Source organism: Bombina bombina, chromosome 7 (assembly GCF_027579735.1).
Source record: "Bombina bombina isolate aBomBom1 chromosome 7, aBomBom1.pri, whole genome shotgun sequence".
NCBI classification, from domain to species: domain Eukaryota; kingdom Metazoa; phylum Chordata; class Amphibia; order Anura; family Bombinatoridae; genus Bombina; species Bombina bombina.
Window position 1 is genome coordinate 412,423,243 of NC_069505.1, and position 20,947 is coordinate 412,444,189.

General features: G+C 40.3%; 1 protein-coding gene across 1 annotated transcript in view; it reads right to left on the reverse strand.

The window, feature by feature from the left end:
• The window catches only part of CACNG2 (calcium voltage-gated channel auxiliary subunit gamma 2), a 190,785-nt gene that overhangs the window by 9,918 nt on the left and 159,920 nt on the right, over positions 1 to 20,947 (reverse strand). Inside the window, exons 2-3 of the mRNA XM_053689037.1 lie at positions 9,106 to 9,189; positions 240 to 380 (exon numbers count right to left, since the gene is read on the reverse strand). Of these exons, the coding sequence (XP_053545012.1) occupies positions 240 to 380; positions 9,106 to 9,189 (225 nt within the window). The remainder of the gene's footprint in view (positions 1 to 239; positions 381 to 9,105; positions 9,190 to 20,947) is intronic.

The window sequence follows — 20,947 nt, forward strand, 5'->3', positions numbered from 1 at the left end:
CCCTTTAAATACAAGCCAATTATTTTCCATGAAACTGTGCTTGTTTATTACTATCAGGTTGAGGTTTGCATACTTTGTACATGAATCAGAGGGAATTAGAGTCACAAGCTCAGAAAGGCTCATACGTTATTCTTACAGTTGTCATGGCATCTAGCGCTTTGTGTTAGTGTTGCAGTGCAAGCAAGATGCGCAAATACGGAAATGAAATATCCCATCAAATCCAAGACTCCCGCTCTTACCTGCAGACACAAAGAAGATGCCGGCACTCAGTATAATGTTGTGTCGCGTCTTGTAGAACTCGCTGGCTGCAATGCAAAGTCCTCCCATGAATAGCAGGATCACACTGAGGATGGGGAATATACTGGAAGCCCTCACAGCCCCTGAGGAACAGAGTTTCAGAAACACAATGAACACGAATTACAAGAATGGTTCAACAAATTCACAGACCTTTATATAACTATGGCACTTTATAAAGCAGGTTTTGTTGAGTGTTTAGCCTAGGGTTGTCCGCCTGCCTTCCACAAAAATACTGAATGGCCAATAGGTGACTGAGTTAAGGCAGTAGGTGGGTTGGACACATAGTGACCCCAAAATGCTCTATCATAGGCCCTACACCAACTGCAACCCTACCCTGTCCGTTATATTTTTCACAACAAATACATACAAAGCAGTGATTGTATCTCTCCTTTAACAGCCAATAACACACATACAGTAATTTGTTTACATTGTCCTTCCCTAGCCCACACACAAGCTAACTGAAACCTCAACATTTTACAAATATGGCCACCACCTGAAAGAAGTGGCACTGCGCATGGGCAATAATGAAGCGTATTAGCAGTGGCACTTTTATTTTTTTTACTAACATTCACCTAGATTTAGAGTTTGGCGTTAGCCGTCAAAAGCAGCGTTAAGGGGTCCTAACGCTGCTTTTTACCGCCCGCTGGTATTTAGAGTCAGGCAGGAAAGGGTCTAACGCTCACTTCCTCACGGCGACTCCAGGCTACCGCAGATCCCCTTACGCCAATTGCGTATCCTATCTTTTCAATGGGATCTGCCTAACGCCGGTATTTGGAGTCTTGGGAGAAGTGAGCGGTAGACCCTCTACCGACAAGACTCCTACCGACAAAAAAAGTCAGTAGTTAAGAGCTTTATGGGCTAACGCGGGAATATAAAGCTCTTAACTACTGTGCTACAAAGTACACTAACACTCATAAACTACCTATGTACCCCTAAACCGAGGCCCCCACACATCGCCGCCACTATAATAAAAATTTTTTACCCTTAATCTGCCGACCGGACACCGCCGCCACCTACATTATACCTATAAACCCCTAATCTGCTGCCGCTAACATCGCCGACCCCTATATTATATTTATTAACCCCTAATCTGCCCCCCCAACGTCAACGCTACCCAACTACACTTATTAACCCCTAATCTGCCAACCGGACCTCGCCGCCACTATAATAAATGTAATAACCCCTAAACCGCCGCACTCCCGCCTCGCAAACACTATAATAAATAGTGTTAACCCCTAATCTGCCCTCCCTAACATCGCCGCCACCTACCTACAATTATTAACCCCTAATCTCCTGCACCGTCGCCGCTACTATAATAAAGTTATTAACCCCTAAACCTAACTCTAACCCTAACACCCCCCTAACATAAATATAATTTAAATGAAACAAAATAATATTCCTAAAATTAACTAAATTAATCCTATTTAAAACTAAATACTTACCTATAAAATAAACCCTAATATAGCTACAATATAACTAATAATTACATTGTAGCTATTTTTGGATTTATATTTATTTTACAGGCAACTTTGTATTTATTTTAACTAGATACAATAGCTATTTAATAGTTAATAACTATTTAATAGCTACCTAGTTAAAATAAGTACAAAATTACCTGTAAAATAAATCCTAACCTAAGTTACAAATACACCTAACACTACACTATCATTAAACTAATTAAATAAATTACCTACAATTAGCTAAACTAAAATACAATAAAATAAACTATTCTATAATACAAAAAAAACTAACACTAAATTACAAAAAATAAAAAAGAATTACAAGAAGTTTAAACTAATTACACCTAATCTAAGCCCCCAAATAAAATAAAAAAGCCCCCCAAAATAAAAAAATCCCTACCCTATTCTAAACTACCAAAGTAATCAGCTCTTTTACCAGCCCTTAAAAGGGCTTTTTGCGGGGCATTGCCCCAAAGTAATCAGCTCTTTTACCTGAAAATAAAAATACAATACCCCCCCAACATTACAACCCACCACCCACATACCCCTACTCTAACCCACCCAAACCCCCCTTAAAAAAAACTATCGCTAACCCCCTGAAGATCATCCTACCTTGAGTCGTCTTCACTCAGCCGAGCCGAATTCTTCATCCAAGGTGCGCAGAGGAGGTCCTTCATTCGATAGAAGTCTTCATCCAAGCGGGGCAAGAAGAGGTCCTCCATCCGGTAGAAGTCTTCATCCAGGCGGCGTCTTCAATCTTCATCCATCCGGAGCAGAGCGGAACCATCTTCAAAGGAGCCGACGTGGAGCCATCCTCTTCAACCAACGACTTCCCGACGAATGAAGGTTCCTTTAAGGGACGTCATCCAAGATGGCGTCCCTTCAATTCCGATTGGCTAATAGAATTCTATCAGCCAATCGGAATTAAGGTAGAAAAAATCTGATTGGCTGATGCATTCTATTGGCTGATCGGAACAGCCAATAGAATGCGAGTTCAATACGATTGGCTGATTGGATTTTTTCTACCTTAATTCCGATTGGCTGATAGAATCCTATCAGCCAATCGGAATTGAAGGGACGCCATCTTGGATGACGTCCCTTAAAGGAACCTTCATTCGTTGGGAAGTCGTCGGTGGAAGAGGATGGCTCCGCGTCGACTCCTTTGAAGATGGCTCCGCTCCGGATGGATGAAGATTGAAGACGCCGCCTGGATGAAGACTTCTACCGGATGGAGGACCTCTTCTTGCCCCGCTTGGATGAAGACTTTTTCCGGATGAAGGACCTCCTCTGCGCACCTTGGATGAAGAATTCGGCTCGGCTGAGTGAAGACGACTCAGGGTAGGATGATCTTCAGGGGGTTAGCGATAGTTTTTTTTTAAGGGGGGTTTGGGTGGGTTAGAGTAGGGGTATGTGGGTGGTGGGTTGTAATGTTGGGGGGGTATTGTATTTTTATTTTTAGGTAAAAGAGCTGATTACTTTGGGGCAATGCCCCGCAAAAAGCCCTTTTAAGGGCTGGTAAAAGAGCTGATTACTTTGGTAGTTTAGAATAGAGTAGGGAATTTTTTATTTTGGGTTTTTTTTTTATTTTATTAGGGGGCTTAGATTAGGTGTAATTAGTTTAAATTTCTTGTAATTCTTTTTTATTTTTTGTAATTTAGTGTTTGTTTTTTTGTATTATAGAATAGTTTACTTTATTGTATTTTAGTTTAGCTAATTGTAGGTAATTTATTTAATTAGTTTAATGATAGTGTAGTGTTAGGTGTATTTGTAACTTAGGTTAGGATTTATTTTACAGGTAATTTTGTACTTATTTTAACTAGGTAGCTATTTAATAGCTATTGTACCTAGTTAAAATAAATACAAAGTTGCCTGTAAAATAAATATAAATCCTAAAATAGCTACAATGTAATTATTAGTTATATTGTAGCTATATTAGGGTTTATTTTATAGGTAAGTATTTAGTTTTAAATAGGATTAATTTAGTTAATTTTAGGAATATTATTTCGTTTCATTTAAATTATATTTATGTTAGGGGGGTGTTAGGGTTAAGGTTAGAGTTAGGTTTAGGGGTTAATAACTTTATTATAGTAGCGGCGACGGTGCGGGCGGGAGATTAGGGGTTAATAATTGTAGGTAGGTGGCGGCGATGTTAGGGAGGGCAGATAAGGGGTTAATACTATTTATTATAGTGTTTGCGAGGCGGGAGTGCGGCGGTTTAGGGGTTAATACATTTATTATAGTGGCGGCGAGGTCCGGTCGGCAGATTAGGGGTTAATAAGTGTATTGAGGGTTGAAGTGGAGCTAAATTAGGCTCAATGCACCCTTTTTTGAGCCTAACGCAGCCCCTCAGACAACTCTAAATACCAGCATTGTTTGAAGGGTGCGCTGGGGAAAAAAAGCAGCGTTAGCTACGCGGGTTTTTACCGACAAAACTCTAAATCTAGCGGATTGTATCCCAAAAACCCAGATGTTGGCATGGTAACAAATGATGGAGCTAGGATTTGCCTTTTGAAGGTCCGTTCTTGTTTCTTCTTTTTACATCCCAATTATAAACTCTAGTTATATTGACTTCTGTTATAGTAGACTGGTCCCAGAGAAAGTCAAAAATGTTCTTCCGTTGATTCATGATTTCTTGTAGCAGTTGATAAATATATTTTTTAACAACACCTGTGCTTCATCAAGCATCACGTTTGCTTCCAACCCCAAGATCACTTTATCTGTAGGTGGTACGTAGGCTTTACAATAACGATTGTCGACCAATAAAAAACGTGTCCCCATTGGTTCAGATGAATCCTGTTTCTTCTACATGTGCTTTAGAATTTCCAGTCTGCTAAATTGTAGGAATCTAACCGTTTAGCTTTCCTTTCTTTTGAGAAAGGTTTAATGGGACAATCTACTTGAAAAATTGTATTGTTTAAAAAGATAGCTAATCCCTTTATTACCCATTCCCCAATTTTGCATAACCAACACAGTTATATTAATATACTGTTTACCTCTTTGATTACCTTGTATCTAAGCTTCTGAAGACTGCCCCTTATCTCAGTTATATTAATATACTTTTTACCTCTGTGATTACCTTGTTTCTAAGCTTCAGCAGACTACCCCCTTATCTCAGTTCTTTGGACAGACTTGCATTTTAGCCCATCAGTGCTCACTCATAAATAACTCCACAGGTGTGAGCACAATGTTATCTATATGGCACACATGAACTAGTACTGTCTAGCTGTGAAAACCTGTCAAAATGCTCTGAGATAAGAGGCGGCCCTCAAGGGCTTAGAAATCATTATATAAGCCTACCAAAGTATAGCTTTTAACAAAGAATACCAAGAGAACAAAGCAAATGGGATGATAAAAGTAAATTGGAAATTTGTTTAAAATCGCATGCCATATATCTAAATCATGAACATTTAATTTTGACTTGACTGTCCCTTTAAGTTCCATAAATTTACACTTCTGATACTGCTCATCAAGATTCCAACAACTGTTTTTGTTTTTTTACAGGTTTCTTCATAAACATCGCTTTGTGAATGACCACATGCCACTTGACACCATTAGTGATTTCACTCTCACTGGCCACCACCCTCTTGGAAGTATATGGTTATTTTTAGCAATACAATTTCTAATACGTGTTCACTGCCCCAGAGACTGAAAAATAAATTGCATATGAAAAAAGTCACTCCTTTTCTATCAGCACCAGAGAGGATAAATTGCCCAAATATGTCAGTAGTACAGAATTGTCTCCATCTGTAAAACTATTTGTAATAACACATGGACCTCACATATTCTATATTTAACGGTATATTTTCATACTATCATATCCTGAAACCTTTTATCTACAAGAACATGGGGGGGGGGGAAATCAACTTAGAATATATATTAAACTTTCCCACCACATATTTGTATTTTATCACAACCAAAAAGGAGAGAGCCAAAGGAACAAGGTCAAGAGTCTGTACAGGTTGTTTACTACTGAAATATCCAAATAGGAATGTTTAAAACTAAAATGTAGCTCAGATTAATTATTTTTCAGCAGCAATATTCCAACAATATCAGCCTTGTTTCAATGTGTTAGATCATTGGCATTGATCATTTGCATAGCGAGTTTGATCATTGCATAATGTGCTGGATAATTGGCATAGTAAGTTGGAGGACTGGCATAGTGTGGATCATTGGCACAGTGAGTTAAATCATGGCATAGCATATTGGATCATTGGTACAGTGAGTTTTATCAATGGCATAATGTTTTGGATCATTAATAAAGTGTGTTGGATCATTGGCACAATAAGTTGGATCATTAGCACAGTGTGGTGGATCATTGGCACAATAGGATGGATGGTGTGGGTGTGTTTGTTCACTGGCATGGTGAGATCAATTGTTGGCATAGTGTGTTAGATCACTAGCACTGTAGTTGGATCACTGGCACTGTGTGTTTGATCATTGGAATAGTGTGACATAGTCAGTTAAATCATTGGCATAGAGAGTTTTATCATTAGCACTGTAAGTTGTATCGTTGGCAAAGGGAGTTGGATCAGTGGAATAGTAAACTGGATTGCTGGCATAGTGAGTGGGATCATTGGCACAGTAAGCTCAATTATTGGCATAGTGAGTTGGATCATTAACACAATGACATGGATTACAGGTAGAATAAGGTGGATTATTAGTGCAGCTAAATAGATCATTGACATAGTGAGCTTGATTATTGGCACAGTGTGTTGGATCATTGGTATAGTGAGTTGGATCATTAGCACAGTGAGTTGGATCATTAGCACAGTGAGTTGGATCCTTGGCACAGTGAGTTGGATCCTTGGTACAGTGAGTTGGATCCTTGGCACAGTGAGTTGGATCCTTGGCACAGTGAGTTGGATCCTTGGCACAGTGAGTTGGATCATTGGCACAGTGAGTTGGATCCTTGGTACAGTGAGTTGGATCCTTGGTACAGTGAGTTGGATCCTTGGTACAGTGAGTTGGGTCCCTTGGTACAGTGAATTGGATCCTTGGCACAGTGAGTTGGATCATTGGCACAGTGAGTTGGATCCTTGGCACAGTGAGTTGGATCCTTGGCACAGTGAGTTGGATCCTTGGCACAGTGAGTTGGATCATTGGCATAGTGAATTGGATTGTTGGCACAGGGAGCTGGATCGTTGGCACAGGGAGCTGGATCGTTGGTACAGGGAGCTGGATCCCTGGCACAGTGAGTTGGATCATTGGTACAGTGAGTTAGTTCTTTGGTACAGTGACTTGGATCATTAGCACAGTGAGTTGGATCATTGGTACAGTGAATTGGATCCCTGGCACAGTAAGTTGGACCCCTGGCACAGTGAGTTGGATCATTGGCATAGTGAATTGGATTGTTGGCACAGGGAGCTGGATCGTTGGTACAGGGAGCTGGATCCCTGGCACAGTGAGTAGTATCCCTGGCACAGTGAGTTGGATCATTGGTACAGTGAGTTAGTTCTTTGGTACAGTGACTTGGATCATTAGCACAGTGAGTTGGATCATTGGTACAGTGAATTGGACCCCTGGCACAGTGAGTTGGACCCCTGGCACAGTGAGTTGGATCATTGGCACAGTGAGTTGGATCATTGGCACAGTGAGTTGGATCATTGGCACAGTGAGTTGGATCATTGATACGGCGAGATGGATCATTGGTACAGTTAGTTGGGTCATTGGTACAGTGAGTTGGATCATTGGTGCAGTGAGTTGGATCATTGGTGCAGTGAGTTGGATCATTAGTATGGTGTGTTGGATCCCTGGCACAGTGAGTTGGACCCCTGGCACAGTGAGTTGGATCATTGGCACAGTGAGTTAGATCATTGGCACAGTGAGTTGGATCATTGGCACGGTGAGTTAGATCATTGGCACGGTGAGTTGGATCATTGATACGGTGAGATGTATCATTGGTACAGTTAGTTGGGTCATTGGTACAGTTAGTTGGGTCATTGGTACAGTGAGTTGGATCCTTGGCACAGTGAGTTGGATCATTGGCACAGTGAGTTGGATCATTGGCACAGTGAGTTGGATCATTGGCACAGTGAGTTGGATCCTTGGTACAGTGAGTTGGATCCTTGGTACAGTGAGTTGGATCCTTGGTACAGTGAGTTGGGTCCCTTGGTACAGTGAATTGGATCCTTGGCACAGTGAGTTGGATCATTGGCACAGTGAGTTGGATCCTTGGCACAGTGAGTTGGATCCTTGGCACAGTGAGTTGGATCATTGGCATAGTGAATTGGATTGTTGGCACAGGGAGCTGGATCGTTGGTACAGGGAGCTGGATCCCTGGCACAGTGAGTAGTATCCCTGGCACAGTGAGTTGGATCATTGGTACAGTGAGTTAGTTCTTTGGTACAGTGACTTGGATCATTAGCACAGTGAGTTGGATCATTGGTACAGTGAATTGGATCCCTGGCACAGTAAGTTGGACCCCTGGCACAGTGAGTTGGATCATTGGCACAGTGAGTTAGATCATTGGCACAGTGAGTTGGATCATTGGCACAGTGAGTTGGATCATTGATACGGCGAGATGGATCATTGGTACAGTTAGTTGGGTCATTGGTACAGTGAGTTGGATCATTGGTGCAGTGAGTTGGATCATTAGTATGGTGTGTTGGATCCCTGGCACAGTGAGTTGGACCCCTGGCACAGTGAGTTGGATCATTGGCACAGTGAGTTAGATCATTGGCACAGTGAGTTGGATCATTGGCACGGTGAGTTGGATCATTGATACGGTGAGATGTATCATTGGTACAGTTAGTTGGGTCATTGGTACAGTGAGTTGGATCATTAGTATGGTGTGTTGGATCCCTGGCACAGTGAGTTGGATCTCTGGCAAAGTGAGATCCCTGGAACAATGTGTTGGATCATTGGTATAGTGAGTTGGATGGTTGGCAAAATGTGATGGATCATTGGTATAGTGAGTTGGATGGTTGGCACAGTGTGATGGATCATTGCTACAGTGATTTGGACCATTAGTATGGTGTTTGGGATGGTTGGCACAGTGTGATGTATCATTGGTATAGTGTGTTGAATCATTAGTATGGTGTTTTGGATAATTTGCACAGTGTTTTGGATGGTTGGTACAATGTTTTGGATGGTTGGCACAGTGTGATGGATCATTAGTATAGTGAGTTGGATCATTGGTACAGTGAGTTGGATGGTTGGCACAGTAAGTTGGATCATTGGTACAGTGAGTTGGATCATCGGTACACTGAGTTGGATGGTCATTAGTATGGTGTTTTGGATTCCTGACACGTTGTATTGAATGGTTGTCATACAGATAACATCTGACATTGAAGCATTAGCAGAATTTTATCATAATAATTAGTCATTGAAAATCCAATAAGGTACTTACGGAGAAAATATTCAGCGGTATCCGCTTCATAGTCAGCATCCTCCGGAAAGTGGTCAATCTGTTTGCACATGCCCTTTGAGGTACCTGAAGAGAGAGATGAAGAATATTAACATGTTTTAGGAGCTGTGCAGTGTACTGTATTGGTTAATGTCTGTGGTTAACTAGCTCCTTATATAATGACAACAGGGATATGTGATCTCCTTATATAATACATTAAGTCATCCCAATATGCAGACATCAGGACAAATATCCTCTCTTCCAAACAAAATATAGACACCAGAATGCACACCTGTCATCTCTCCTAATAAACAGACATCGTACATTACCCTAATACTCCTAATACACAAGTATCATAGCATGCAACTCCCACCTCCTCCTAATACACAGGTATCATAGCATACAGTGAAAAGTGAATGTGATGAAACACCCAGGAGGTGGCGCACTAAAAATAACTAGTGAAAAAAAGGGATTTGGTAGAAATGTTTGTAATGTGAAAAAATGTGTCAAAAAATATTTTTTTGGGGGTTTAAAAAGGTGTATAAATGGTAAGTGGACTCTCAAAGATTAGTAAAAATTTGTGAAATTATAAAATATTATTCAACATGATAAAGTAATAAATGAATACATTCTGGTGACAAATGTGAAATTGGTTAACCTTAATAAATGACAGAAATAGTGTTCATGTTTAAGAAACAAAAGTTCAATTGCTGAATTTTTTTTTTCAATCCAAGTAAAAAAAGAGGGTATCAGGCAGCTCCACTTGGGGACATGATCTCCGTTCACCTCAATGATCTAGGTTAGAAAGAAAATGGGCGCCTCATAGTGAAATCCATATGTGATATATAATAAAGAAGGTAAATAGTAAAACTCACAATTTTTGAAAGCACTAGATAGTGCAAACAGGCAGGCTGACACTTGCAGTAGTCAGCTAACTGGATACTGATCCTGTATCAAGGTAGAGACCAGTTCTCAGGTCACAGGTAAGATCACAGGGAAGTTTGAATCCAAGTATCAAACAACAGACTGAAGATGTGGTGCAGGCAAAACCAATTGTGAAGTAATGGTTTGTAAAGTTCTCTGTGCAGATAGAGCAAATTCAATCTGAATAATCAGGCAGAAAGACTCCTCCGTATATAAATGTTAAAAGACAAGTTTAATGTTTCTGCAACGCGTTTCTCGACCACACAACAAGGTCATTTCATCAGGCATAAAAATAAGATCCTCCTAATACACAGGTATCATAGCATACACCTCCCACCTCCTCCTAATACACAGATATCAGAGCATACACCTCCCACCTCCTCCTAATACACAGATATCAGAGCATACACCTTCCACCTCATCCTAATACAAAGGTATCATAGCATACACTGTCCGCCTCCTCCTAATACACAGGTATCATAACATACACCGTCCACCTCCTCCTAATACACAGGTATCAGAGCATACACCTCCCACCTCCTCCTAATACACAGATATCAAAGCATACACCTCCCACCTCCTCATAATACACAGGTATCATAGCATACACCGTCCACCTCCTCCTAATACACAGGTATCAGAGCATACACCTCCCACCTCCTCCTAATACACATATATCAGAGCATACACCTCCCACCTCCTCCTAATACACAGGTATCAGAGCATACACCTTCTAATACAGAATAAAAATATCACATGCTTCTCATATAGACTTCAGGACACATACATCTCCCCACCACCTCAGTATATACCTGTTACCTACACACCTAATACAGAGATATCAGGGTATTTACCTGTTACCTACACACCTAATACAGAGATATCAGGGTATTTACCTGTTACCTACACACCTAATACAGAGATATCAGGACACAAACCTGTTACCTACACACCTAATACAGAGATATCAGGGCACATACCTTTTACCTACACACCTAATACAGAGATATCCGGGCACATACCTGTTACCTACACACCTAATACAGAGATATCAGGGCACATACCTGTTACATACACCTAATACAGAGATATCAGGGCACATACCTGTTACCTACACACCTAATACAGAGATATCAGGGCACATACCTGTTACCTACACACCTAATACAGAGATATCAGGGCACATACCTGTTACCTACACACCTAATACAGAGATATCAAGGCACATACCTGTTACCTACACACCTAATACAGAGATATCAGGGTATTTACCTGTTACCTACACACCTAATACAGAGATATCAGGGTATTTAACAGTTACCTACACACCTAATACAGAGATATCAGGGTATTTACCTGTTACCTACACACCTAATACAGAGATATCAGGGTATTTAACTGTTACCTACACACCTAATACAGAGATATCAGGGTATTTACCTCTTACCTACACACCTAATACAGAGATATCAGGCACATACCTGTTACCTACACACCTAATACCGAGATATCAGGGCACAAACCAGTTACCCACACACCTAATACAGAGATATCAGGGTATTTACCTGTTACCTACACACCTAATACAGAGATATCGGGGCACATACCTGTTACCTACACACCTAATACCGAGATATCAGGGCACATACCTGTTACCTACACACCTAATACAGAGATATCGGGGCACATACCTGTTACCTACACAGCTAATACCGAGATATCAGGGCACATACCTGTTACCTACACACCTAATACAGAGATATCAGGGTATTTACCTGTTACCTACACACCTAATACAGAGATATCAGGGCACAAACCTGTTACCTACACACCTAATACAGAGATATCAGGGTATTTACCTGTTACCTACACACCTAATACAGATATATCAAGGCACATACCTGTTACCTACACACCTAATACAGAGATATCAGGGTATTTACCTGTTACCTACACACCTAATACAGAGATATCAGGGCACATACCTGTTACCTACACACCTAATACAGAGATATCAGGGCACATACCTGTTACCTACACCTAATACAGAGATATCAGGGCACATACCTGTTACATACACCGGATACAGAGATATCAGGGCACATACCTGTTACATACACCTAATACAGAGATATCAGGGCACATACCTGTTACCTATACCTAATACAGAGATATCAGGGCACATACCTGTTACATACACCTAATACAGAGATATCAGGGCACATACCTGTTACCTACACACCTAATACAGAGATATCAGGGCACATACATGTTACATACACAGAATACAGAGATATCGGGGCACATACCTGTCACATAACCTAATACAGAGATATCAGGGCACATACCTGTCACATAACCTAATACAGAGATATCAGGGCACATACCTGTTACGTAACCTAATACAGAGATATCAGGGCACATACCTGTTACGTAACCTAATACAGAGATATCAGGGCACATACCTGTTACGTAACCTAATACAGAGATATCAGGGCACATACCTGTTACCTACACACCTAATACAGAGATATCAGGGCACATACCTGTTACCTACACACCTAATACAGAGATATCAGGGCACATACCTGTTACGTAACCTAATACAGAGATATCAGGGCACATACCTGTTACCTACACACCTAATACAGAGATATCAGGGCACATACCTGTTACCTACACACCTAATACAGAGATATCAGGGTACATACCTGTTACATAACCTAATACAGAGATATCAGGGTGCATACCTGTTACATAACCTAATACAGAGATATCAGGGCACATACCTGTTACCTACACACCTAATACAGAGATATCAGGGTACATACCTGTTACATAACCTAATACAGAGATATCAGGGTGCATACCTGTTACATAACCTAATACAGAGATATCAGGGTATTTACCTCTTACCTACACACCTAATACAGAGATATCAGGCACATACCTGTTACCTACACACCTAATACCGAGATATCAGGGCACAAACCAGTTACCCACACACCTAATACAGAGATATCAGGGTATTTACCTGTTACCTACACACCTAATACAGAGATATCGGGGCACATACCTGTTACCTACACACCTAATACCGAGATATCAGGGCACATACCTGTTACCTACACACCTAATACAGAGATATCGGGGCACATACCTGTTACCTACACAGCTAATACCGAGATATCAGGGCACATACCTGTTACCTACACACCTAATACAGAGATATCAGGGTATTTACCTGTTACCTACACACCTAATACAGAGATATCAGGGCACAAACCTGTTACCTACACACCTAATACAGAGATATCAGGGTATTTACCTGTTACCTACACACCTAATACAGATATATCAAGGCACATACCTGTTACCTACACACCTAATACAGAGATATCAGGGTATTTACCTGTTACCTACACACCTAATACAGAGATATCAGGGCACATACCTGTTACCTACACACCTAATACAGAGATATCAGGGCACATACCTGTTACCTACACCTAATACAGAGATATCAGGGCACATACCTGTTACATACACCGGATACAGAGATATCAGGGCACATACCTGTTACATACACCTAATACAGAGATATCAGGGCACATACCTGTTACCTATACCTAATACAGAGATATCAGGGCACATACCTGTTACATACACCTAATACAGAGATATCAGGGCACATACCTGTTACCTACACACCTAATACAGAGATATCAGGGCACATACATGTTACATACACAGAATACAGAGATATCGGGGCACATACCTGTCACATAACCTAATACAGAGATATCAGGGCACATACCTGTCACATAACCTAATACAGAGATATCAGGGCACATACCTGTTACGTAACCTAATACAGAGATATCAGGGCACATACCTGTTACGTAACCTAATACAGAGATATCAGGGCACATACCTGTTACGTAACCTAATACAGAGATATCAGGGCACATACCTGTTACCTACACACCTAATACAGAGATATCAGGGCACATACCTGTTACCTACACACCTAATACAGAGATATCAGGGCACATACCTGTTACGTAACCTAATACAGAGATATCAGGGCACATACCTGTTACCTACACACCTAATACAGAGATATCAGGGCACATACCTGTTACCTACACACCTAATACAGAGATATCAGGGTACATACCTGTTACATAACCTAATACAGAGATATCAGGGTGCATACCTGTTACATAACCTAATACAGAGATATCAGGGCACATACCTGTTACCTACACACCTAATACAGAGATATCAGGGTACATACCTGTTACATAACCTAATACAGAGATATCAGGGTGCATACCTGTTACATAACCTAATACAGAGATATCAGGGTATTTACCTGTTACCTACACACCTAATACAGAGATATCAGGGTATTTACCTGTTACCTACACCTAATACCGAGATATCAGGACACATACCTGTTACCTACACACCTAATACAGAGATATCAGGGTATTTACCTGTTACCTACACAGCTAATACCGAGATATCAGGGCACATACCTGTTACCTACACACCTAATACAGAGATATCAGGGTATTTACCTGTTACCTACACACCTAATACAGAGAGATCAGGGTATTTACCTGTTACCTACACACCTAATACAGAGATATCAGGGCACATACCTGTTACCTACACACCTAATACAGAGATATCAGGGCACATACCTGTTACCTACACCTAATACAGAGATATCAGGGCACATACCTGTTACCTACACCTAATACAGAGATATCAGGGCACATACCTGTTACCTACACCTAATACAGAGATATCAGGGTATTTACCTGTTACCTACACACCAAATACAGAGAAATATCAAGGCACATACCTGTTACCTACACACCTAATACAGAGATATCAGGGTATTTACCTGTTACCTACACACCTAATACAGAGATATCAGGGCACATACCTGTTACCTACACACCTAATACAGAGATATCAGGTCACATACCTGTTACCTACACCTAATACAGAGATATCAGGGCACATACCTGTTACATACACCGGATACAGAGATATCAGGGCACATACCTGTTACCTATACCTAATACAGAGATATCAGGGTATTTACCTGTTACCTACACACCTAATACAGAGATATCAGGGTATTTAACTGTTACCTACACACCTAATACAGAGATATCAGGGTATTTACCTGTTACCTACACACCTAATACAGAGATATCAGGGCACATACCTGTTACCTACACACCTAATACCGAGATATCAGGGCACAAACCTGTTACCCACACACCTAATACAGAGATATCAGGGTATTTACCTGTTACCTACACACCTAATACAGAGATATCAGGGCACATACCTCTTACCTACTCACCTAATACAGAGATATCAGGGCACATACCTCTTACCTACTCACCTAATACAGAGATATCAGGGCACATACCTGTTACCTACACAGCTAATACCGAGATATCAGGGCACATACCTGTTACCTACACACCTAATACAGAGATATCAGGGTATTTACCTGTTACCTACACACCTAATACAGAGATATCAGGGCACAAACCTGTTACCTACACACCTAATACAGAGATATCAGGGTATTTACCTGTTACCTACACACCTAATACAGAGATATCAGGGCACATACCTGTTACCTACACACCTAATACAGAGATATCAGGGCACATACCTGTTACCTACACCTAATACAGAGATATCAGGGCACATACCTGTTACCTACACCTAATACAGAGATATCAGGGCACATACCTGTTACCTACACCTAATACAGAGATATCAGGGTATTTACCTGTTACCTACACACCTAATACAGAGAAATATCAAGGCACATACCTGTTACCTACACACCTAATACAGAGATATCAGGGTATTTACCTGTTACCTACACACCTAATACAGAGATATCAGGGCACATACCTGTTACATACACCGGATACAGAGATATCAGGGCACATACCTGTTACCTATACCTAATACAGAGATATCAGGGTGCATGCCTGTTACCTACACCTAATACAGAGATATCAGGGTGCATGCCTGTTACCTACACCTAATACAGAGATATCAGGGTGCATGCCTGTTACCTACACCTAATACAGAGATATCAGGGTGCATGCCTGTTACCTACACCTAATACAGAGATATCAGGGTGCAAAACTGTTACCTACACCTAATACAGAGATATCAGGATGCAAAACTGTTACCTACACCTAATACAGAGATATCAGGGTGCAAAACTGTTACCTACACCTAATACAGAGATATCAGGGTGCAAAACTGTTACCTACACCTAATACAGAGATATCAGGATGCATGCCTGTTACCTACACCTAATACAGAGATATCAGGGTGCAAAACTGTTACCTACACATAATACAGAGATATCAGGATGCATGCCTGTTACCTACACCTAATACAGAGATATCAGGGTGCAAAACTGTTACCTACACCTAATACAGAGATATCAGGATGCAAAACTGTTACCTACACCTAATACAGAGATATCAGGGTGCAAAACTGTTACCTACACATAATACAGAGATATCAGGATGCATGCCTGTTACCTACACCTAATACAGAGATATCAGGGTGCAAAACTGTTACCTACACCTAATACAGAGATATCAGGATGCATGCCTGTTACCTACACCTAATACAGAGATATCAGGGTGCATGTCTGTTACCTACACCTAATACAGAGATATCAGGGTGCAAAACTGTTACCTACACCTAATACAGAGATATCAGGGTGCAAAACTGTTACCTACACCTAATACAGAGATATCAGGATGCATGCCTGTTACCTACACCTAATACAGAGAGATCAGGGTGCAAAACTGTTACCTACACCTAATACAGAGATATCAGGATGCATGTCTGTTACCTACACCTAATACAGAGATATCAGGGTGCATGTCTGTTACCTACACCTAATACAGAGATATCAGGTGTTTCTTGTAGAATAGTTCCTTGGTGATTCTCACCAGTATTTACCTACGTGGTACACGCTGAGCTGCTTAACACTAAGCCAACGCGCACTGCAGGTAATGAGTGACCTCAGTTTCACAGAGTAGTTGCTGTATTTGATCCTGGGGTCTTGTAGATGAATCTAGAGCGAGTCTGGAGTTCAGATCAATAATTACAATAATTTTAGCTGCAATTAGAATAATTTCTGAGGGTAGTGATTAATTGTGCAGTGGCTTATAGTCTCGGTCACAGCTGCCTGTATCCCACTGGTGACAACAGCAGGAGAGTCAGCTAGTACATAGGATTAGCAGCAGGGCAGAGCTCTTCCAAAGACACGGCGGAGAAGTGATGGAATCCAGAGAGATAGACGGGGGACAGAGACACAGAGTGCTCATAGAAGACAAGGAGAATGAAAAATGTTTTAAAGGGACATAATGCTGTCTAATACACTAGATTATTGCTTGTCTATACCTATGTGTTTAACTTTGCAAAGGGAACCAATAGCGCATTGCCTGAATGGAGCCACAGAGACCATCGGGAGTGGGTATGAGTATAGCTGCCAATCTCTAGCCATGTTCAGTTTAGGCTGTATCACTGCTCCTGAGCTGACTTTAAATAGGTATTTAACTCTTTAGGTAGGTATGAGTATTATATCTGTATATCAGCTTTATGTTTTTTCTTTCATGATTCAGATAGAGCAGTAATTTTAAACAACTTTACCATTTACTTCTACTATCAAATTTTCTTTGTTCTCTTGGTATCTATTGTTGAAAAAAGCTCAGGAGAGTTCATGTGTCTAGAGCACTATATGGTAGCACTATTTCCTGCAATATAGTCCTCCAGACATCTACCTTTGTATCTCTTCAACAAGCAATACCATTAGAACAAAGCAAATTTAATAATATAAGTAAATTAGAAACTTTTTAAAAATTGATATGTTCTGTCTGAATCACAAACAAAACTTTTTGAGTTTCATGTCCCTTTAAGAATAGGTGAGAGGGCAGGGAAGTGTGTGATGAATATGCAGAAGGGATAAAGCACTGAAATAAAACATATGAGGAGGGCAGCAAATGACTCAAAATATAAAAGAGAAAAACACAGGAGGTGTGAGAAAATGGGACTGGCAGATCCAGACAGAATTTACAAGACTTTCTAGTGTGACAAATCTCTTTAATTCCTATAATATCTGCTGCAGCTGATTTATTAAGGTGATCTAGATCTCCCCCCGCGCTTATAATAAAACTGGGAAATTTCACAGTGGGTGATGCTGGGAATTTTAGGAGGGGGTGTGGCATGTGGGAGTGGCTTCACAGTGCCACTCAGCACAGCACTTTACAATACACACAAGCTATAGAGACGTACATTGTGCATTAGTAGTGTACAATACGTATGCATGTAAATAAAGAACACATTTAAAGGACCAGTAAATACAATAGATGTGCATTAACAACAAACACATGATAAAAAGACAATGCTATAGCACAAAGGGGCCGATTTATCAAGGGCCGAATGGCCCCTGATTCCGTGCGAGCCTTAAAGGGGCACTCAATCAAAATTAAACTTTCATTATTCAGATAGAGCATGTAATTTTAAACAACTTTCCAATTTACTTCCATTAACTAAATGTGCACAGTCTTTTGATACTTAAACTTTTTCAGTCACCAGCTCCTACTGAGCATGTGCAAGAATAAGTGTGTATGCATTTGTGAATGGCTGATGGCTGTCACATGGTACGTGTATGCATTTGTGATTGGCTGATGGCTGTCACATGGTACAAGGGGAGTGGAAAAAGACATAACTTTTAAAATTGTCAGAAAAAAAAATCTACTATTCATTTGAAGTTCAGACTAAGTGGTATTGCATTGTCTTGTTATCTGGCATTTGTTGATTATGCAAATCTACTGTGTTGACTGGTCCTTTAAGGCTCGCCGGAAACAGCAGTTATGAAGCAGCGGCCTTAAGATCGGGTTGATTAACACCCCCTGCTAGCGGCCGATTGTGCGCGAATCTGCAGGGGGCGGCATTGCACAAGCAGTCCACTAAAACTGCTTGTGCAATGTTAAATGCCGACAGCGTATGCTGTCGGCATTCAGCGATGTCTGTCGGACATGATACGCTACAGCGTATCATGTCGGACAGACATTGATAAATCGGCCCTTTAGTCTGAACTTTAAATGAGTAGTAGATTTTTTTTCTGACAAATTTAAAAGTTATGTCTATTTCTACTTCCCTGTATCATGTGACAGCCATCAGCCAATCACAAATACATATATTTATATTCTGTGAATTCTTGCACATGCTCAGTAGGAGCTGGTGACTCAAAAAGTGTAAATATAAAAAGACTGTGCACATTTTGTTAATAAAAGTAAATTGGAAAGTTGTTTAAAATGACTGCTCTATCTAAATCATGAAAGTTTAATTTTGTCTTGAGTGTCCCTTTAAACTGGGCAATAAATACATTTCCTGTCATTTTTATTATTATAAGCAACATAGAATAGAATCATTTATTTGTCAAGTATAAAAAAAAAGAAAGTTATACAAATAACTTTTCATGGTGCAAAGGTATCAGATGACAAAGAACAAACAAATATAATCCGCAGTGTAAAAATCTAACTTAAAATATATTCACGAATAGAAAACTAAAGAGTCATTTATTGTACCCCATGTATTAACTGACGTGCAGACAAGCATGTGAGAAGTTGTCCTCACGCATTCGCTACATATGGGAAGCGGATCTGTTGATCCGTTGTCCCGTATGCATCGTTATACACTCTAATGAGTGTGTAATGCCCAACCAATCGCGAGAGAGAAGGGATTTTCAATCGCCCAGAGTGAGCAAGCTCTCAGTGATTTCTCTTCACCACCTCAGAGGTGGCGTAGAGTATAAAAAGTAGCGGTCTAATGACCGCTGCTTCTTACATTGCGAGAAGCAGGCTCACATTTGCAAACCTACCCTGCAAGGGCTATGGAGCAGGTTACGCCGCTTCGTACATGGAGTCACAAAAGTGAAATAAGAGAAGTATTCCTGTTTGCTATTTTAATAGCCTGGGAAAAAAAAACCTTGCAAAACAATGGCCAGGGTGCGATGAATCCGATAACATTTTTCTGATTCTTTTATTCATCCTTGAAAAGTAAATGTCCTTAAGAGAAATAAGTTGACACTCAATGATTTTTTTTCGCAGATCTCACAATTCGGTGTAGTTTCTCCTTCAATGATAAAGTAGCCGCGCTTTACCAGATTAAAACAGAAAATGATACAACTGATTCAATGATGGCTGAATAAAAACAAGTTAACAGTTAGTGAGTTCTCAAATCAGGATAATGAGAAACAATAATAGTAAATAAATGTAATATACATATGATACTTTTACTATGTGATAATCAGAGTGTCAAGTGAATGTTCACATGCATCTCTAGAAGGAAGGAAAATATATATTTGTATGTGTATGTATTTATGTGTATATATGTGCTTATATGTGTATGTATTTATGTGTATATATGTGCTTATATGTGTATGTATTTATGTGTATATATGTGTTTATATGTGTAAATATGAATGGGCAAACATATATAAACACACATATACATAAATATTCACTATTGCATACTTGCATATTCACTATCTAAGGAGCCATGTGCGGTCTAGACTGACGTCATTTATTTTTAGCTAGACTGGGGACTCCCAGTTTTTTGTTTTTATATGTGCATCTAATATGAGTTTGTTGTTCACTATGTTTGTACATTAAATGTTTGTGTTTCTTTCAGCAAAACCTGATGATTCATATATTTCATTGATTCTGAGTGCGGGGATTACTATTTGGGTTTTGTGGAGTGAACCCTACACTATAATCGCGTTTGTAACGCGTCCGTCGGTGTCGCCAGTTGCGCACGCATCCTAAAAGGAGTGTTGGCT